The sequence below is a fragment of the Polyodon spathula genome, chromosome 2, assembly GCF_017654505.1.
Source record: "Polyodon spathula isolate WHYD16114869_AA chromosome 2, ASM1765450v1, whole genome shotgun sequence".
Taxonomy (NCBI): domain Eukaryota; kingdom Metazoa; phylum Chordata; class Actinopteri; order Acipenseriformes; family Polyodontidae; genus Polyodon; species Polyodon spathula.
The window spans coordinates 27,530,981-27,553,943 of NC_054535.1; the positions used below are offsets into that span (position 1 = coordinate 27,530,981).

The 22,963-nt window shown below is 38.8% G+C and overlaps 1 protein-coding gene across 1 annotated transcript in view; it reads left to right on the forward strand.

Moving 5' to 3' along the window:
• Positions 1-429: 429 nt before the first annotated feature.
• Positions 430-22,963, forward strand: part of LOC121294796 (thrombospondin type-1 domain-containing protein 4-like) — a 64,192-nt gene continuing 41,658 nt past the window's right edge. The window contains exon 1 of the mRNA XM_041218887.1: positions 430-668. Coding sequence (XP_041074821.1) covers positions 576-668 — 93 coding nt within the window. The 5' untranslated portion in view covers positions 430-575. The remainder of the gene's footprint in view (positions 669-22,963) is intronic.

A 22,963-nucleotide genomic window follows, 5' to 3' on the forward strand; every position in this document is an offset into this window, starting at 1 on the left:
GGGAAGCTGGAGAGGAAATCAACAATTTGTGCAGTTTTGGAAGCAAAAACAAATACCAAAATACCAAAAAATGTCAAACACAATATCACTGATGTTTTGCTTTGTTGTTTTCGCTTTGTGTATAGTAAAGGCATAGTCTAGTGTTTCAAACTTTTTAATATTTACAAAATAAAATTGCCTTAACCATGCACGGTAATGTCTGTGAACCCCCACCTCCATATTACTTAGTGGCGATGCTGCCCACAGCAGGATTGAGTTCATGTGAGGTTGCCTTTGACAAGGAGCTGAAAGTGAAATGATTCACCAGCTCATTTTGGTCTCCTCCTCCTCTTCTCCTCCCATTGTAAGTGAGCTGGTCACTCCAGCTTTCATTGTACAAGTGCATGCCACCTCTGGGGGGGGGGGGGTGTAACTGTGGTTGCAGGAGGAGGTAGTTGTTAAGGGTTTGTTAATGCCACATACTGGTAACAGATATATTACACAAAGGCTGTGTCTCAGCACATAGCAGCCAGCCAGCAGAGAGCTTTCTTCAAAACCCCTGCTACAATCTTTAGAAAAGTGTCTCCCCTTATAAAATGAAGACTAACGGGATTTGTATAACTCTGTTCTTCTTATGCTACTATGTATGTGAATCTCTTCCTCAAAATAATATCCAGCATCTTAAAGAGGTAAGTGATGAACCATTCATGTATTTTATATGTTTTCTATATTTGCTTTTGTGTCTAAAGGCTGTAACACAAGTTTTTAGATAAAGTAATACAATTATGGTAAACTAGGTCAAAATGATTAAAAAACTATAATATTGCTACTGCTTTATCTGATGATGAGGGAGGCATTTAAAGCTGAAACGTTTGTCTCCTACACGCATGTTATAAAATCACTTACACCATGAGAAAAGGGGGGTACATGAGTCAAGTTTATTCAGAACTAAGGTACACCTGCAAGGTTTAATGGGTGGAAATTGTATTTAGCATGCAGTAGAAAAAAAAAAAAGCAGCACAGTACACTGTGGTGTAAATGGTGTTTTGATTGACTACAGGTACAGTGGCTTGAGAACTTGTTGTTTGTGAGGAAATGTCCTGTGTATTATGAATATTCTAAGAACTAAAATCTGAAACAATGCTCTGTAAGGTTAAAAGACCACATAGGCAATATGGTTACATTTTTACATGTTAGGCTTTCACTGACAGGTTTAAATAATCAATATGACACCTGAATAAGTAAACCTATATCTTAATTAAATTCGGTTTTGTAGCTTGACATTTTAGCATACTGTACTGGTATTTTTGTGATGACAGAAAAGCTTAAGAAATGGAAAAATTTTTCACAGTTGTTTCTTCAGCAAGCTATAGCTAACAGTATGAATAAATGCATTGCATTTTCTTATATAGATAACTTTTTTTTACATATAGCTTGGCCTGTCTTCTTGGTATGTAACAGTAGATCAGTTTCACGAAAACAAAACTATTTATTCAAATAGACTTTACTGTATGAGTCCTGATGTAGGAAGGAGAAAATAAAATACTTTGCAGATGCTGGACAAAAAAAAACACAAACACTAGTAGTATGTAACACACAATATTGTGTATATGGGCTGTCCTTTGCATATATGATTTATCAGTTATCCAAATTCCTTTGTAGTGCTTTGAGTATCTAAATTATTTCACAAGTAACCATCTTAGAGGTGATGACTCTGGACTCAGAACATCCTATTAGAGAACACAACTATTTCAATCCATCTTCACTTTACTTAAGGTTGTTGGACAACTTATTAGAAACTAAGCAGATGCCTCAATAGGCCACTTTACACAAAGGCATTGTGTTATGTGGTTTGATGTGGCAGTCCAAAGCAGTATGTTGTAACCAGAAATCAAAGCCCCACTATGTCAAATATACTGTAGTCATTGTATTTTGTATCTTGCTCTTAATTGCACTGTAATTCTTGTTATGTATGTTTTGTATACAACTGCAAGTCGCCCTGGGTAATTACATCTGCTAATAAATAAATGCATTATTATTATTAATAATAATAATAATAATAATAATAATAATAATAATAATAATAATAATAATAATAATAATAATACAAGCTACCAAAGCACTGAATACAGTTGATATCCAAGCTGTATAGAGCAGAATAGCTGGCTTCTTACCAAGTCCTAATAAACTGTTGACACTTGGGCCCTGCAAATGATGGGAAACATACCTCTCTGAAACTAACTGGAAAATTAAGAGAAGCAAATTGTGTTTTTTTAAATGCAGCTGGAAATTAAGTTTCTGTTATTATCTAGTGACACTGTAATAAATCTTATTCAAGTTGGAATAAAATTATTTAAAATGTGTAGTGCACACTAGCATTGAAAAGTGACTACATAAAGGGTATTGTCATGACAATTCCATCTCTTGTAATGCCATATTCTTCTTTTGCTGTACTCACTCTGAAGTCACATGCACAGAATCTTAACTATGACATGACCTTGTTATTTATTGGAATTCAGAATGCTTGTTACCCCATACACTGTACTTAAAAACAGATTAGTGTATAATTATAGCTACATTATCAAGCAATATTGGACTCTATTACTTTAACTTTTAAGTCTTCTCTGTTGCATGCTAATTGCTATATTATATAATAATATAATATATATTAATATATATATATATATATATATATATATATATATATATATATATATATATATATATATATATATATATATATATATTATTATATATCATTTAGTAAAGTACACTGCTTAAACAGAATTCTTTATAAGGACAAACGTACAATAAATATAGTTTCGACTTTAGCCTTTTAGGAAATACACTTTAAAACCTAGCAAACAGAGGACCGCATCGAACGAACTTTACATAAAGGTTGTTTGTCTTGGTGTTGTCAAGTATTCAAGTTCTGAAATAGAGTTCTCATTCAATATAGAACACATTGGATAAACTTTTGAAAAATGCAAAATAGCAGCCCTCCCTAGTTAAAGGTATTTCTTTGTACTGTTAAGTTACTAATATGCTACTACTACCGTTATAAAGGTGTACTGTGGTGTACCATGAATAAAGCATAATGCAATAAAGCACAGATTGAAAAAAAAACAAAAAAAAAAACAGCAACATTGTTTTATAAAATCATTTTTAGAACAGTGTGCTACATAAGCCATTGTTCACAGTCAAAAGTGATGTCAGTTAAATACCGGTGTAATGCATGGATATATGGGTCTGCCACTTATAGCTTGTTTTGTTTCATGCAGACACCCCCATAAATCCATTATATTGGTTTAATCCAGCCCATCCATACATTAGGTATGTGCATTGGAATCTGCGTTTTAGACACACTTTAAGCACTGGATTTCCCAGCACCCGGGTTCCAAGACCACCACCCTAGATCATATAAATCATATCAGTGAAAAGAGGTCAAACAGGAACAGATGCACCGATCTTTAGGTTAAGTGAATGTAAAGCGGCTAGTGGATGGGGTGTGCAATCCTGCCCCACACAAACACATTGTCATGGCAGCTGTATTATTTGAGTGGCAGGGTTGGACTTTTTGCTGAATCTCTGGGTCAACCTTATTCAAAAGGACTAAACGTTTGGGTCCCTGGACAGAGCTCTGTTTTGTTATCTGATGTTACCCTTTCTGGACATCATGTTATAGAGTGCTTATTTTCCATGCATTGTCACCCATCTGGTTCAACCACATTGCCCCAGTTAGTTCATACTGTAGTATGTATTGAGTACACATGGAGCATTCTGAATCCAACTCTATAAAAGTATACCATGGTCCTTTAAGGCTACATGTGAAAGGCAGTAGTACTTGGGTACTACACACTTTGTAACTTGCTCTGCTTTGTACTCTGGCAAAGATATTTGATACACCATTTTAAAATGTCACTGAGAAAGGTTAATGTCTTTTACAAAATGTGGGAACTTATAATATTTGATCTTGGTAATTTTAGAACTTGCTTTGATTGTATTCCCCTTTGCACATTGTCTGGGAGGGTGTGGGGTAGACAACTGTTTATGTAATTTGCTTCTCAAATGGAAGCTTGTAAAATCTACAACATTAATGCTGGTCTGATACATTGGGCAGTTTCAGTTTCATCTTTCACTCTTGGCATCTGTTGTTTAAATATCTAATTCTATAAAATGTAATCAGCACACAGATGACTGATTTCCAATATCATGTCAAAAGGGAGTGCAGAACTGATAAATATGAAAAGATAAATGTAAATGGGTCCCTGATGAATTCCTGTGGTTTTGCCCTGTTAGACTGAATGGTAATAGGTTGTTTCTGTTTTTTTTTTTCTTTATAATGCTAAATAACATTCAAGACCCACTTGTACAGTACTTCTTAATAAATTTGCCTGCCAGCTAAAATATACAAGATAGTTCTCGGCTTTATTAAACAATTCTGTATGGGAGACAATTATTAAAGGTGTCTCTTGAGATTTTTCCTTCAACTAAACCTATGCTTTTTGTATTTGTTCATTATACAGTCAATGAGGAATTATTGGTCACATATCCTTCATTTGTCTTGTTGAATTTGTGTTCAATCAGTGCTGTCCTGGATTCTGTGTGCTTTTTCAATAGCAAAGGCCATTTGCAACAAATCCAGATACTGTATGAACTCAGATGTGGGCTCAGCTCCAAAAAATATATAATTATAGTTAATATTCATGTGTATGCATGTTTATCAAAACCTCAGTTTGCCTGTTTCAAGCAAAGGTTTCAAATTTAAAACAGTGCTTCCATGCCTGTTGTAGTATAGTGGGGTGCTATACCCATGTTGAAGCTTGTGACAAAAAGTGAAATAGTTAAAAGTTAGAGAGAGCGATATGTACCACAACTCAGTATTGCTTTATTGAGCTGGAGACGCTGTGCTGGTGGGTAGTAACATATAATCATTTTAATGTTGAAGCATCCAAAATGCTAAGCATGACATGAGTGTAAAGAGGAATCTGTTCGAAACAGAGGTTTTTTTAAAATCCATCACTTTAAAGGAGATTTTTCTTCCATACATTTATTTTGACATCTCATCTCGTCATTAGGTCTGCCAACATCTAAACTTTTTAGTTTCCCTATTTTGCCATTAAAAATACAAAATAATAAACTCAAATTTTCTTTTTTACTTTACGCATTTTGTATTTAAAAAAAAAAAAAAAGTATCTATATATACTTATAGGCTATATATATATATATATATATATATATATATATATATATATATATATATATGGCTGAACTATAGATCACAGTCCTGTACACATACACGTATGAGGCGCTTCAGTATAAGTGCTATATTGAAAATATGAAATGATATTGACATGACATTAATATATGAATATGACATTAATCAAATTGAGCTATTTAAATCAGGAATTGAACTGTATACGACTGTTATGAATGTAATGGATGTATTTGTATGGTAACACCCTCTTTTCTTTCCAAAATTGTATTATTCAGGATACTTCTATAGCACAAGTTATCCGTTTAAGACAAAACCACAAGTAGCTTAAAGATTTTTTAATAAACTTTTTCTGTGATCCCCTTATGACACCCTGAACAGCCAAAATTCCCATTTGTTTGTGTTGTTTACTTTTTCTTTTCACCTTTGAAAATTTTTCACAGCACTGTATAAGTAAACCACTCAGGGGCATCATTCCACGGTCTCAAGAGGACCAAAGCCTGTTTTTTTTCAAAGACAATACGTGAAAATTCTAATCACTGCTTAATTGTAAGAAATAAGCAAAGTGTTTTTGAAAAAACTAAATATGCCAGCACCAGTTTACAAATACGTTGTTACCTTTTCAGTTTTGGTAACTGTCCAAGAGATTTGATCTGAAAAAAAAAAAAAAAACATAGTTCTGTAACTTTGAAACCTTGATTCTCAGTCTTTTTCCATTCATTTGAAAAGACGTGGCTACAGTTTCTAAACTATTTTTTTAAATATGGAAATATGTTGGCAACTGCAATTTGAAAATCAATTAGGTCTTTCGTGGGTTAGTTGTGTTTACTAGTGAGTAATTTTCCATGAGTGTATTTTTTTCAAAAGTGAACAAGACCAGTAAGTTGTAATGACTATACATGCAGATTGACCCTGCTTTAGGATAAGTGACTAATATCGTTACCAGTACATTTGCCTAAATGTGTGGATTTGATCAGCTACAGAATTTTTTTAGAGAATTTTATAGTATCAGGGATTTCAGCAGGATTGCATTAGCCACCTATTTCTAGAGGTAAATCCCATGGATAACTAGTTGATACAGGCTCTTAAAACTCCAGCTGCGGCTTATCCTGATGGCATATATACCGAAGTTGATTAAATCAACCCCTAATTCAGGTATTTTTAAGTTGTAAATATTAATATATTCATGCTGTGTATCAGACTTGGCTGAAAGATCAAACCCCAATGGACTACAGAACGATCTGACTATATTAACTCTCAGATCAATCCATAACCAACACAGACCTGCGGGGTGTCTTATACCTATATTTATTTATTTATTTATTTGACCAAAGGCTTTCAAAATAAAAACTTCTCTGTGGTTTGCCTTTTACTTGCCCGAAAACATATGTTACATTTGTTTGAGAATAAAATCTAAAATATCAAGCAAAAGATAAACAAACAAAAGTTCAATTAATGGCAGTCATTTGATATTTAATACTTTAATACAGAGTATTCAGAATATTTTTTTAACCCCATTAAACCACAGATATCAGGAGACAAAACTCTACATCTGCAAGTCCCCTTAAATTAACATGACTCTTACAGGCATTACTAACTACAATACGAATCGAATATACAAGTAGGGTATTTAAGAAGGGTGGAGATTGTAATGGCATTCAAATATGAACATGCTGTAACATATTTTACAATCTCCAAAAGATATCAAGTTACTCTGTCTAATATTAAGTGCATTTCCAAAACCCCATGCATGAAACTGAAATCCTCTGACAGGCAAGCATTCAGAACGTAAATGAAAACCCACCAAACTGGAAGTCTGCAAAGGCTTCAGTGAAAGAAGAGATGTACTTGAACAAACACATGAAACAAAGTTATGTAAAGAGTAGGGTGATAAAACATACATCTTTATTAAAAAGTATTTGAATTACTGTTAGACACCTAAATACAAATGTGGAAAGCACAGTTAATTTTATACTGAATAAAACACAACTTTTTTTTCTTTTTTGTTTTTTGTTTTTTACTGTACATATGTATAGTAGTTGCAACAGTGTTATACTTTACAGTAAATGTCATGCTACAAACCAGGATAAAATAACCAGCCACTAATATTCTTTTAACAACAGATCCTAGCATAACTAAACAACAGATGCTATACTAATATGAATACACTTAAATTAGATTATAGAAGTATTTTGTAAAGTCAAAGTCATGGTTCTGCGGACTGTACCACAGAATTGCTAGACCTTTGCAGATAGTAATAGTGAGAGAGTCTAAGAAAGTGAGGCACCAAGAAATTCACAATTCCAAAAGACTTGAAAGAGACTAGCAGAAGTACTGGTACTATTTTGTGGGATAATAACAGGTTATTAGTGCAAATATATAGATGTTAGTCATGATAAAAAAGTGGCACCTTTTAAAACATTTACATAGACTTTTAACATCAAGGCATTAACATGACAAAAAAAGGGAATGTTGCTGTGAATGTCAACAAGGTTTTTCTATACTTGGTTTTAATGGGGTTAATAAAAATAGTTTACAAGGTGCAATGAAGTAGTCACCACACAGTCCATATTAGGACAATCTATTGTCCAACAGGTTACAGAAGTTACCTGAAGTATGCCTTATAATTATTGGACACTAACTGTAAAATTCTAAAATAAATAAATAAATAAATAAATAAAAGTCAGAAAAGATACAAGATACTAGCATTAGAAGTCAGAACTAAAAAGAATCTGATATTAATGTTGCCATGAGAAGTCTTTATCTTTCTTTCAAAGTAATGGAAGTCAAAAATGGATACCTCCATGCAGTGTCATAACCAAAGCTGACATTCTACCGAGGTCAAACTGAGGTTTCAAGCTATAGCTGGCAGTTTATATGACTATTCAACCTCGAGCACAACATTACAGGGCAAACCTACAGATAATGATTATTATTAAAGTATTTTGTACTTTACCACATTTTTTACATGAGCATCAGTGTTGATGATGCAAAAAAAGCAACCAAGGACACGACTTCAGTGTTCTCATAGCTAGTTACGGCCATGCCACAATGTCATAGTTAGCCAAGCAATCATGCCTTAATTATGTGATGTGTCATGGCATAAAGAACCACAAAGTGAGCTCTGATTTGCCGAAAGATCTTTAGCAGTCCATTATAGACATTATAAATGACCCGTGTATAGATGTCATCCTGCACAGTAGTTTGCATTTCTGTAAAATGGTCTTGCTGTTATCAGTTGGTGGTTAAATGGCTAGTGTAGACAGCATGCTGAGACAGTGTTAAATAGCAGTTTATTTGCCTGGCGTCTGAGACAAAGTATTATAATGAAATAGTAACTGACATTTCATCATGTCTGACATTTTTTGTGATTTGTATTGCCCCCAACTACTTGTGTATCTGTCAGAAAGCTTTAGAAATGGGTACTGCTTGGGAGGTCACATGCTTCAGTTTAATGGCCAGACCTACACTGCTTGGTATTTTAAGCATTTCAACCAGACGATTGTAAATGACTTTGACCCACATCCAGTACAGTACATACAGGAGCTGAACAAAATAGTATGAAACTTTTTCATATTTTGAACACATTTGTGTGTAAATGGACAGTGCAGATAGACCATATTTTACCTTAAAATTGTATAAAAGTATAAAGAATACATAAAAGCCTTGTTGTGGCTGCTTGTAAAATTTGACTGTGGTATAAAAAATCAGCCATGGTGAATGCATATTTTAATCATGGGAAAATGCTAAGTTAACATGTCAAGTGTTAATAAGGTTTGAAACTGTCTGGATTATTTCTATGTTAATTGATCGTTGTCAATATGCTCTTCATAGAATGTTATTATTATTATTATTATTATTATTATTATTATTATTATTATTATTATTATTATTATATGCTTATCTAAATCCCCTTTCTGTAGCATTAAACTTGAAAATTGTCCATTAAAACGGCAGAACTTTGAACTGTGATTTTCGGATGTCATCCATGGACAGCTTGTTTTGTTTTAACAGACACTTCTACACAAAAACAAAACAAAACAAAAAACATCTGTAAAAACAATATGGAGGGCATCTTTAAATTTCAATTAAATTTGTCCCCCATAGAACCAATGATAAAGCAAATTGCCGAACCTAGGTTCAAGTACAATGCTTAAAAAATTAACTTTTTATGAGCAACAAATTATATTTTTGTATGAAGGGCATATTGTCACTAAGAAAATTGTTTTTAAGAAAAACAATTTTCTTAGTGACAGGGCCTTAAAAGGCCTTAATGGCGCCCATCCTTTATCATAGCAAAATGTTATGAGCTCTCAGTTTTAAAGAGGGCTTATGCAAGGCCCTCAGTAGACAAATAATCTGTTGCCAAGTCTGCACAAGTGACAGCTGCTTCACAGTTACACAATGGTCATCATGGGGAACAGGCTGCAGACTTGAATTAGAGGTGGTATGGTCATGTAAAACATCCTGAAAGCCAGTTGCCCACCTTGCATGGTATCAACACCCTATTGAGGGATGTAAGTCAACATCATTGCCCAAACTCTTTTTCAGTTTAATCCTTTATATAATAATAACCACATACATACTAATTCCTATCGTAAGAAGGGTATATTGGCATTGCTAATTGAATTTACCCCTTTGTCTCTATCTTTACGTGCCTAATTATTTCCAGTTTCTCCATTTTGTTACATAAAATCACATTCTTTCACATTTGCTAAATAAATATAGCAATTGGAGTAGATTTCCCAACCAGCTCCATATCCATGACATATTTTAGCCTGGTTTACATTTTTACCTTTTGTCAAGAATCTCAGTTTGTTTTATTGTTGCCTCTTAACAGTTGGCTTTGCTCTTGGGGGAAACTTGGCAGTGAGTTTAAATGCATTTTTACGTGTCCCATTGAAAAAAAAAATTACAATAATGAAATGAAACACAGGTCGCAACAACAGCACCTATTAGTAAAACAGAGAATGCCATCAGTATGGAATCGTTCATTTAATTTATTAAACATATACACGCCAATAAACCTTTTTTTTTTTACTTTCCATATGTTTTATATATACATGTATATTATACTGTAAGCAGAAAACAAAAGTATGTTTTATTTTTCACCAATGTCAAACAATGGTGAGGTTTTCTACCTACACACACACATGGTTTATGAAATTATACACCACTAAGAAAACACTGATTATAAAAATTATTCAATTATATTGTATATTACGGTACATGTGCAGTGTAACACAAAGGCAGGTTATTTATTAATTTAGCTTATTTTCCCTAATGATTTTTCTGTAATAACTCTTGTATAGTATTGTTTATTTGAACATGTACTTAACCTTGGAACTGTTATTTATTATATTAGTCAACAATTAAAACTACATTTAAAAAAAGCCTTTCAGGGTTCCAAGAGTCCCTTGCCTGACAGAAGCATGAGTTCTAGAGTCAGGGGAGGGCAGGTTGGGTCCTGGCTGGGCAAAGTCACTTATTTTTGCTGGGGACTATCACATGGCAGTCCCTCAGGTTAGGGACGTAACATTGGCAGGGACTGTTTCACCTCACTGCGCAGACCCAACTGGTGTATATATTTAAATATGTGAACATTTAACCATGTATTGCAAACACATATCAAATGAAACGGAATAACAATTTGCAAACAGATTATAACAATGTTGAGTTGTGTGTAGAAGGATGAATCATTGTGAAAAGTATATTTCTCAGCTCTGAATCTCAAAGGGTGACAGGGAGGTCCTCTCAGAGCCTCAGGCCTATGGTAGGCATGGTGACCATAGGGAGCTTGAAAACAGTTACAGTTTGCAGGTAAGAAAGAGAAGGATGTATACTAAATAGGAGGGAAGAGGAAATTGAAGGGATGTGTATGTTGTCTTGGTGACTTTAAGTACCAAGGCAAGCCTTTGACTTATAGAGCACAGGCACATAATAAAATGTATGAATATGAGAATGCTATATGGACCATCAATGCTCATCTAGTTCAACAGCTGGGTCTTAAAGGATTCCAAAGGATGCAGCTTTAACAACATGGCTAGGTAACCCATTCCGTACCCTCTGTCCTTACTGTCTCCACTTAATTTCCAACTGTGTCCTCTGGCTCTGGTTTCTGTGCTGCGCTTAGACATAGCCAGTGGAAATTTGTAACATGTTCTTTCCAAATGATCAAAATAAAATGTACGGTTAAAGATGTGCGAACTGGTTCATTTGAAACCGGGTACTCGGTTCCTGCTTTGGAACCGACAAACTGGATACAAATATCAAGGATCCGGTTCCAGTGAGTACTAGTATGTTTTTAATAAAACTGTTTATTCCAAAACATAAAGCCATTCATACGTGCAAATACTTGACAGTTCTGTCAAAAATGCATTTGATCGGGCCTAACTGTAATTGACATGTTCACACTAAACACCCACTTAACTAGACTATATATTTGCGTTTAGTTGTCCTTGTTTTGGACTACTGACTGATCATGGCTGATCCAGGCTGTGTTGAGTTTAGTTTGACATATTTTTTGCTCTATGATTCTTGTGGTCTTTCTAATGATTTTTATGCTGATATAGAACTGTAGGACTAGCGCTTGTTTATATGTATATAAGATGCCCCCCACCTTCCTTTCTGCTTACCCATTGACATACAGCCATGTTTATCTAAACTGTTTGGGAACTGGAATCGGAATCAAAATACCCAGTTCCAATGACAGTACCCTGTTCTGATGACATTACCCGGTTCCAATGACAATACCTGGTTCGGTCCTGATTCCAGAAATCCTCTGCTCAGAAAAAAACGTAGGGGTGTCCTTATTCTTGCCAAGAGACTATTGAACCTCAAAAAGTGTCTCCAAGGGATTCGGAGGGGAGATTCTGCTATGTGACTACGCTGTTGAATAACGTTGAGGTCTGTATGGCCACTCTCTATGCACCAAATATCTTAGACGTAGCTTTTTAACCAGATGAAACATACATGGGCCTCAATGGGGAATATCCTTGTTATAGTGGCAGGGTTGTTTGAGTAAGATTAAGTGCATATTATTATTATTATTATTATTATTATTATTATTATTATTATTATTATTATTATTATTATTATTATGTATGTGTGTGTTAACGTGACATTGTTTTGATTTGTAATGTCTCCCCCATTTCTTTACTCCCAGAGGGTGGGAAAAGAAAAGAGAAATCAATAAAAGTAATTGTTAGCAAAAAACTCAACTGATTTGCCATATGGTAATAGTTGTAAGGAACATTATTTTTAGTGACAGAATTTATTTTTAATTTAAAATGTATGTAATTTGTGGTAAACATGTTATTTACCCAGAATTCTTACCACAAACTGCGTGCAATGCATTATTTTATTCAATTGTGAGTCTAGATACTCCTGGAGTTTGTTAAGGATGAGGTTAGTAGGTCCATGGCATCAGGAATAACGAGCATTTTTCGGTGACAGTTCTTCCCACTGACAGAAAAGGATACAGGAACAATGGTCTAACTTAAGCTGCACTTTAAATATTTATATTTAACTCATTAAATATTTGAGTGAACTTCTAAATAATTCATTCAAATTTGATTTGACATGACAGTATTTTTTTCATGCTCAAGAAAATGTGTCAGATGTGAAAAATGCATCGGCTGATAATTATGACCAAGGGTGAAGATGTTGATTTTAGGTTCCATGAAAGTTTACATTTTTGAGGAAATTTAATCGAAGTTAACGTATATTTGTCAGCATTTTACTACCAAAAACTCTTCACTTGCTACTATATTTTAAAACATATATTATTAGTATCTTTCATTGCTAATAGAGCTTCCCGATTTCATTTGTAAATCTTCATGTAGATACGCGCGACAGTGTTTGGACAGTACAGTACACATACCTACAGTACAGAACAATATTGATATAATTTCAAGGTATGAAGTTTATTTTATAGACCAATAGTAAAATTAAATAATTGTTAAAAATATTACAATTTTATAAGATAAAAGACAATGACCTAACAGGATATTAACTTTATTATAAAATACTAATTTAATCCTGTCATGGAGAATGTCAGCTCCTAATTCCCTTTCAATTTGAAGACAACCAACAAAAATACTTTTGGGATATGCCTGCCATAGTCCAGGTATTTACTGAGTGTTTTATGTCAGAGCTGCCGATAGGCCCCTGCGTGCACAGTGCCCTTCGCGCCCTCAGTGCTTCGGTGCCCTTGATGTCTCGGCACCCTCGGTACTTAAATGCTCTGTGTCTCGGTGCCCTCGGTGCCTCAGTGCTTCAGCTCCCTCGGTTTCCCAGAGCCTCTGTGCTTTGGCTCCCAGTGCTCAAACTATCCCTCCATCGGTGCCCTAGTTATCTTAAAGCCTCGGTGTCTCAATGCCCTCTGTGCCTCAGCCCCCTTGGTGCTTAGACGGTCCCTGCATCAGTACCCTCTGAGCATTAGGTGCCTTGGTGCCTCAGAGCCTCGGTGCTTCAGTGCCCTCAGTACCTCAGTGCATTGATGCTTGGACACCCTTAGTGCTCAGACACTCCATGCATCAGAGCTTAGTCCCGGCACGTCAATATGTCTAAATTCCACCTTGCATGACATTCATTGCATTACATTCTCTGTGTTAGGTGTCTTGGTATGCAGCATGTCTCCTCCCAGTCATGGACCCTGTGCAGGAGGCTCGCAGAGTTTATTGGTGTGGCTTTATCAGCCAGCTCAGCTACCCTGTACCCAGGCTCCAGCCCATCAAGATCACAGCTGCTCAAAGTCTCCTTCAAGGAGCAGTAAGCGGACAAGACACTCGAAACAGATGAAGGACATCTCCGAACTGAAGAGCCAGATGGCTCAAGTTCTGGAGTATCTGATCATGCAGCAGGATCTTCTACCTGCCCTGACCCCAGCTCCGCCTCCAGTACCTGCCCCAGGATCGACCCTGCCCTCACCGGTGGTCGCCCTGGATGTCTCAGAGCAAGACGTGACGATGAGCGAGGAGGAACAGGATGCAATTTCAATTGCAGCATCCTAGGGTGGTGACTCCTTCCCACAGGACGGGACAGAGGTCCAAGAATTGACCCTGGAAACGGGCCCCAGGACTATTGGTACTACCCCTCCTCAAGCTCAGTTCAGGCGCTTATGGATCGAGCCTCCAAGTTCCTCCAGGTTCTCTGGAAGGCTGTGCCTGAACAGCGCCACTCTGTTTTCAGAACGGTGTGGGCTTTAACCCACCAGCCCTTCACGGTGTTTCCAGATTTTCTGGAGGAGATATAGTCTTCTTAGCACCAACAAGCATTGGCGCCGAGTGTCTCAAAGCATGCAGCTCTGCTGGCTTCCTAGAAAGGCGCGAGGTCACTGGGTCTCGTGGAATTTCCACCAGTGCATTCTACCATCGCAGCCCTGGTGCAAGCCCCTCTGGTAGGAGGTTTGTCTAAGGACCCTGCATGCCCCAACTGCCAATGCAGGATAACAGAGGCCCACCTTAAAAAGACGTATGCAGCTGAAGCACAAGTAATGCGCCTGGCCAACAGCTGATTGTCTCCTACAATCAGGTCCCCCCCTTGCACCACAAGCTTCAGAGATTTGCACTTGGTCTCAGGTATGCTGCTGAAGATATAGGCTTCCAAGGGCAAGCCTGTGCCGAAGCCTGGCAGGCTTTGTAGTGGCGTGCAGACAGCTTTGGCTGTCACAGACCAGGTCCCGGATTCAGATAAGTCAGGCTTGCTGGATGCACCTATCTCCCCTCGCCATGTATTCGGGCCAGCAGTGGAGGAGATCTTGCAACGCTCCCACAGAGAGTGGGAGGCGTCTCAACAGGTGGCCGTGATGCTCTCTTCCTGTGCTCCAGTACAGGAGAGTAGTACAGCTATAGTACAGCTATATCTGCATGTCATGTCCCCACTAACTCAGTTTCCCCGGGCGCTCATTTTCTGGCTACCCATTTTCTAAAGGGTGCTCTGCGGTTACGTCCTCCTAGAAAGGGCATCCTCCCTGAGTGGAGTCTATACATGGTAGTAAAGGCTCTCACTAAGGCCCAGTTTGAGCCTGTACATTCCATAGAGTTGAAATATCTCTCTATGAAGACAGCCTTTTTGTTAGCCATCACCTCCGCAAAGCGGGTTAATTTTCTTCGGATGAGGAGGATCGGAGATTAAATTCCCTCTGGCCGGTTCAGGCATTAAGAGGTTATGCGGATAGGACGAGGGCGCTGCATCAGTCTGACAATGTCTGTTATGGTGAAATAACCCTGGGTCAAGCCCCTCTTGATGCAATGACTGTGCATGCATTCACCAGATTCTACCGACTCAACGTGGTAGATCCCTCTAAGCCTTCATTAGGCACAAGGGTCCTTGAGGTTGCACACTCACACCACAAACATTAGTTTGGTGGTAGCAAGATGTCCTTCATCTGCTGTTTCTGTAAACGCTCCCTCACGATGGCTTTGATATACTTTCGCAAAAGTATTGCTGTTGGTCGTCTTCTAACTGAAAGGGAACAATAGGTTACGGATGTAACCCTGGTTCCTTGAAAGAGAAGATGACCAACAGAGACCTTGCAAGGAGGGGCCTATCGGCAGCTCTGACATAAAATGCTCAGCAAATATCTGACCCGTGGCAGGCATATCCCAAAAGTATTATTGTTGGTCGTCTTCTTTTTCAGGGAACCGGGGTTACATCTGTAACCTATCTTTTTGTTATAATGTTAACACTGGTTTTACCCACACTGAAAAGGAACACATAATAGGTAGATACAAAATTATTACTTTATCAAAATTCTGACCACGAAAAAAAAAAAAACCAGGAGCAAATAGCTAGCTATAACATTACCATGATCGGCTTCCTTGTTTTATCTGTATGAATAATAGACATAATATAATCTTGAGATGCATTAATTTATCTGTTTTCTTTTTATAATAAATTATCACTACCTTGTGTACTTCTCCTAGTGAAACTTTAACAAACAATGTTTTACAAATTATAGCTTACACATATAGCTAACTAATGTCACTGTTTAAGAAAACAAACCCAGCGTGTATTTTTTTTTTCTTTTTCTTGGCTGATATCCATTATTCTGTTATTACTGCTTAATTAATTTAAGAAGTAATAAGGCCTATGTGATAGTTTGGGATATTCAGTTTATTTAAAACAATAGGTTGGTGATTATTTTTTTGAATTTTTATATAGAATTATTAGTCGAATAAACCATTAATGAATAATACCATTTTGCTACCTACTTTCCAGGCAGGTAGCAAATCCTCATTACTGTCTTAAAAAGTTAACTTCTAGCCATGAATTATGCATATGACAGATTGTGAAATAGTGTCTAATACTTTTTTTTTTTTCAGTATGGTACAATGTTGGGGGATTCGCCCAAACAGTCCGAGCCATGAAAGCTTTCTCTAACCCTCCCTTACCCCCAACAATCCAGTTTTTTGCTTCAACCAGGAACCTAAGACTTCACAGTGTAGCTACAGTGCTTGCTCTAGCAGTGGTTTTCAACTTTCTTTTAAAACTGTACCCATCTGTCTGAAAGTTTCAGCTCAAGAACCTCTTTAAAATTTTTGCTCTACTGAATGGTACCACAGTTGCAATAAAAGGCAGAATAATCTGATTAACAACACATTTATTAAATATATAATTTTGGGATTGACAATCTGCTTGGTTTAGGTCAGAATACCAAACAGTCAAAAACCTGGGCTGTTAGGGCTACTTGAGGACAGAGTTTAAAACCAATGTCCCAGAAAAAAAATCTACGAATTAACAACAGGGCAACTGCAGCATTTGGGGTTAGTTTTAGTCAACGAAAAAGGCCAAAATGTAGAGTGCTGTAGTGCACTTTAATTTGGGTCTGTCCCATACAGTAAAGTGCCTCAGTCATGATCAGCTTCATTCCAGTTATCTGTACACCTCAACTCCCCCTTTATAGCTGTTCTGTACCTCCAACCCTCCTCACCGAGTAATGTTGGTGCCCTAGCAGTCTTATTGGAAAACAGCCACTTCTAATAAAGTTACCCAAAACAAACCAATACCATAGGGGACTGCATGGGGGTGGAACTTAGGGGAATACATGTCAACTTTAGCACGCGTGCAGGTCATTTATTAAAGAAGCACTGGTGCACAACTGGCATAGTCCTACACACATGTGATGTGAAATGTATAATTCATACATATTTTAATCGTTGTGCTATAAAATGATAAATAATTGATAAGGTGTAAAGTGCGAGCCAGATTCAGAGCCTGAAATTTAGAAGTTTTCATTTATCAGTTGTCAACTCCACTGCTGCATTTAATTTAGGATTGGATCAGCCATTTATGAATAAGTATTCAATTACCCTAACCAGCTTCACTAGAATAGGCCTTACGGGGTGCTAAAAAGCATATACCCAGAAATTATCCTACACTGTAATGCAAAACAGCAGCAATCTCAAGGTACTAGTAATCATCCAGAGCCATATTGCAAGGCCCTATTGTCTAAAGCAATAGTATTGTTAAATTAGCAATAAACAACTTGGTTGCAAAAATGAACAGTGTTCAGAGTAATTTCTTGCTAGTTTTACACTTTTAAAACTAATATATTCAGAAAGTTCCTAAACCTTTTTTTTTTAAGTTTGAGTAACCAAGCAGAAACTTAGCCAACTTTTTCATTTATGGATTTGTTGATTTTTTTGACAAGATTATGAAAATAACCATATTGTAAACAATCAAGGTCGCAGGTGGTTCTATTGCCTTTAGCTGAGACTTACCCCTAGGGTATGTGTTGATTCCTGCTTTTGTTTTCTGTCCAAAAACCTTTCCGTGTGATAAAGGCCATATGCACATATTACCAGCTATCATGGGAGCTGACTTGGAAATGTTGGCAGTTGTACTACTTTAGACTATTTTATGGTTCTATTTTTAACTCAGTTTCTCACCAAATGTGTTAATGTTCACACACAAGTGCCAAATTATTTTATACCAAATGTTTTCTCCAATTCAGAATATACAATCTCGTTCCCTCATTGCAGAATTTTTTCACAATAGCTCAGAAGAACTTGAGGTCAGTGGGTATCTTCCAGTCCCACGACTAAGCCAATCACCTCTTACACCCACAAACTCAAGAGTGGATGTCGACAAGCTATCAGCCTCTGGAGGACAAAGGTCAGCCCTGCAGATTTCTGCTTGAGCTAACCAGGTGTCTGGCCAGTTGTATCCACTGTAGCGCCATGAGGTAAAACAGTTCCTGATGGTTTTGTCTCACTAACCAACAGGAGCATCAGAGCCAAGGCAACTCTCCAACATTGCAATAAGATTAATTTGCCAAGAAATTTATAAAACCAGTTTCAGCGAGAAAATGTTTAAGCTTGAATCAATTGTTTTGCCTTGACAATGGAACACGTTAGATTTCAAGTCAGTCAAAATAAATTTGAACATACAAAATTGTAATTTGGGCTTCATTTACTAAAGGGCGCTAAACTTTATGATGAGTGACGATTGAAATTAGTACGCATGTTCATGATTGCCGTATTTACTACTGCAATTTTATTCATTATCATGTGCGATACATGACATATTATGGTGCACACTATGTGGTAATCAGAATTAAATTGTGATTTATATGGTAATGCATTCTGATGTTAATTGTATTCACATGGTATTTACTAAAGGGCATTAATTTAATAAATGGCACAGTGGCCAAAACAAATAGACACAACAGACATAGAACCAATAAGTATCAATTGTTTTGGGTAGCAATTGTTTTCTCTTTATGCTTCTCTCCTACTCACAACTCCCATTCTGCCTCTGAACACACTCAACCCCTTTTCAGCCAAAGCTGCTTGTTTTTATATTGTGACCAAGGGATTAACTGGCTATCAATTACCTAGTTTATCCCTCGACCACATTCAACACAGGCTTTCTGATATGCGTGGTCAACAGCCAGTTTGTCAATAATCACTAGCTGTTGACCACGCATTCTCACAATTTCATCCAAGCACTTTAAACTCATCCAGGTTGTCAAACAATAAAAACAATTAAACAGTGTATTTTTAAATAAACACGAAATAGTACATTTAAATAACAATACAACAAAATATGCACACAGGCGGGGGTACCCTGCAACACTTGGTTTTAAAAATTATAATTGATTGTCTACGGAGTTGTGCTTACACATGAAATGGTATACAATTAAAATAAAATAAAATAAAAACACTACATTTTAGTAAAAATCCTTAAGGAGAATACTTAAGGGGCAGGAGTAGGCAACACTGGTCCTGGAGTGCCACAATCCTGCAGGTTTTGTAGTTATCTCTTAATCATCGATTGCTAAATTCCGTGAACACATGGTAATTCTGACCAATTAAGCCAATCATTGTATCAATTAGGGTTTGGGTAAAACAAAAACCACAAGTGTCTGTGGCACTCCAGGACCAGGATATTAGAGTAATTAACAATCAATCAGCACCCAGCCACCTGACATAAAAGGAGGCCTCAGCTTCCCATTAGGGAGAGGAGGGAGCTGAGGAGGCAAGCTGATGTTTGTGCTTGCTGGTTTTTTGGTTTACTGTTTTTTGTATTTTCTGATCCAGTGAAGGCATCGCCCAGCCTGGAAACCTTTATTTTTGTAAGTCTTGTTCTGTGTCTTTCTATTTGTGTTTAAATACCTTTGTTTTGGCCCTTGTGCCCTTTTATTTTGTGTTTATTTATAATAAAAGTATTATTTTTTTGAACTGCAGTCTGTCTCTGGGCCTCTATCCACTCGCAAGCCTGTCACATTTGGTGGCAGAGTGGGATATAGCGCTTCCAGGAGGCTCAGAGCAGTACTGAACGTTTTTTTATTTTTTTTTAATTTTTGGGACAATTTTTTTTTTTTGTAATAAAAAAATAAATAATATTTATAAAAATAAATAAATAAATAAATAAATAAGTAAATAAGTAAATAAATAATAAAGAAATGGAAGGCTGGAGCTGGAGAGATGGCTTTGAGGACCTGGAGGAGTTCCTCAGTGGTCTAGAGGACCAAGGCTGGTGCCTTGCCTGTGGAGAGTTCGGGCACCCGGTGGTGCGTGGCCCCTACCAAGATGGAGAGGAGGAACTGGCCCAGGAGAGGAAGGTGAGGAGGAGGCAAAGAAGGGGAAAGGGGAAGAGGAAGGCAGAGCATCCATCACCCAAGTCTCCACCAGCAGAGGAAGAATACCTGCTGGTTTTGCCTCCAGAGGGAGAGGAGCCGTCTCCAGCGCCAGAGGGAGAGAAGCTGTTGCCGCTGACTCCAGTGCCAGAGAGGGAGATTTTTTTGAGGAGACTCGCGGCGGATACATGGTGGCTATCTGCCCCATGCAGTATGAGGAGGAGGAGCCGCCATCCCGAGAGCCAGAGAGGGAGGAGCCGCCATCCCTAGAGCCAGAGAGGGAGGAGCCGCTGTCCCGAGAGCCAGAGAGGGAGGGGCCATGGACCAAGGAGCCAGAAGGGGAGAAGGCTGATGCCCTAAAGCAGCCTCTACATGTGCTGCTGAGAGGAGCCCAGCGGAGGCGCACCCGATCGTTACGGCAGGTACCAGCTCTGCCTCAGAGGCCACTAGAATGGGGGGGACTGCAGCCATTGCCATCGGAGGAGCTGGAACTGTCTTCACTGGCCGACAGTGAGGAGGAAGTTTGGCCTCTGCCACCCTAGCCAGAGGTTCCTGCACTGTTGGCCACACCTGCACCGCCCAAGGATGCCTGCCTCGCACCGCCCAAGGATGCCTGCCTCGCACCGCCCAAGGATGCCTGCCTCGCACCGCCCAAGGATGCCTGCCTCGCACCGCCCAAGGATGCCTGCCTCGCACCGCCCAAGGATGCCTGCTTTGCACCGACCGGGGATGCCACGCCCGCTCCACTCAGGGATGCCACATTTGGATCGCCTGGGGTTGCCTGCTGCTCCGCATTGCCTGGGGCTGCTGGTGTCTCCTTTTTGTCTCCTAGGGTTGCCGAGGGTCCGCATGCTGCCTTCGCCTCCTGAGGGTCCGTCCCCGCCTCCGCCACCAGAGGGAGACGGGCCACCATCCCTGAAGGGTCCAACGCCACCGGAGGGTCTGACACTGCTAGGGGGACCCACACCGTCCGAGGAGGCCACCCCCACACTGTCCAGAGGTACTGCCTGCCCGTCAATGCAGCATCTGCTGGAGGGTCCAGGTCCCATGATAGCATCACCATACTTCCTTGGATATCTGGGGTCCTCTCAACCAAAGAAGGCATCGCCCAGCCTGGAAACCTTTGTAAGTCTTGTTCTGTGTCTTTTTATTTGTGCTTAAATATCTTTGTTTTGGCCCTTGTGCCCTTTTATTTTGTGTTTATTTATAATAAAAGTATTATTTTTTTGAACTGCAGTCTGTCTCTGGGCCTCTATCCACTCGCAAGCCTGTCACACATGTGTATTTGCTAATTGTTTTATTTATTTGTTAATTGTTTTGGCAGTTGGCATAATTGTCAATTAGAGCCGGCAGCTCACAATTTTGACATTGACACAACAAGTTTGAATTTGAGACTGCTGAGTAGAAGGAAGCAGGAAGGTGTGCTCCCTGCTGTCAAGCAGTCAAACAGAAGGCACTGTGTGTACGATTGTGTTAACTGTGTTTTGTTTTGTGTCGGGCAAACAGCTGCGCTATCATTGGCTAGACAGGGCTATTCTTGTTTTGTTTAGTTGGTGCTTGAAAAGAGCTAGGTTAGTGTTTGTTTATTTTCATTTTCTGTATTATTAAAAGTGTGCAGAAGTTCTAAACTCCATTTCTGTATGCTGGGTCTCAGTTCTTAAAAGAGGAGCATTCTTTCACAGATGGTGGCAGCATGTGTGGGCACCCCTATAGACCCAGACAAAGAGAAAATGGAAGATCTAAAGGAGATAATAGAAAGGGTAAATAAGAATACAGAGCAAGAAATGAACAGGCAGTGGAGAAAAGAAACCAGAACCACAGCCAACAGAGCTGGAGCTGCTGGTTGAGAAGTGGAGGTTGGTAGAAGTCCTGCTGTCTCCAACCCCAGAGGGAGAAGCACCAGACAAGGGGGAGGAGGTGATGAAGGTGCCTCCACCACAGCCCTAACCATCACCCCTGAAATCTTGTCCGGCGCAGGTCAGTGCAGTCCCTTGCCCCATACTCCAGGACACACTGCCTCAGGTTCCGGATCTCCCAACACTGGACCTGGAACCCAGGAATGTGCTCCACCAGGCACAGTTCCTCGCCTGGTTGCCCACTGTCCTCCCCCTGTAACCTCAGATGTAGCGACGCAGATGGCAGACGTCGCTTGAGCTCCCCCTGCCTTTTGCTGTGCTCCCCCTGGTGGTTCAGAGGTCGCTACGTCGTGACCCATCCTCAGACCTCTGCCTGCTGCACTGCCCACCAGGTCTCCGGTCGGCGTGTCAGTTGCCCTGTTACCACAGTGGGGTCCCTCATCACTGGTTCATGGTCCCTTCCTGTGGGTGCCGGAGGAAGGACCGACCCACCCTCAAGCCAGCCCGTGGGACATGAGGTCGGGTGGTCCTTTAAGGGTGGAGGGAAGTGGCCTTGGAATGGCCAGGTGTGTTTTACACAAAGGGAGGATGTGTAGCAGAGTAGGGCGGGGTTAAAAATCCTCCCTGCCAAACACATGTATTTGCTAATTGTTTTATTTGTTAATTGTTTTGGCAATTGGCATAATTGTAAATTAGAGCCAGCTGCCCATAATTGTTACTGTGGAGCATATAAGCCTCACAGTTTGAATCTGAGACTGCTAAGTAGAAGGAAGCAGGAAGATGTGTACAGTCAAACAGAAGGAACTGTGTGTACGATCGTGCTAACTG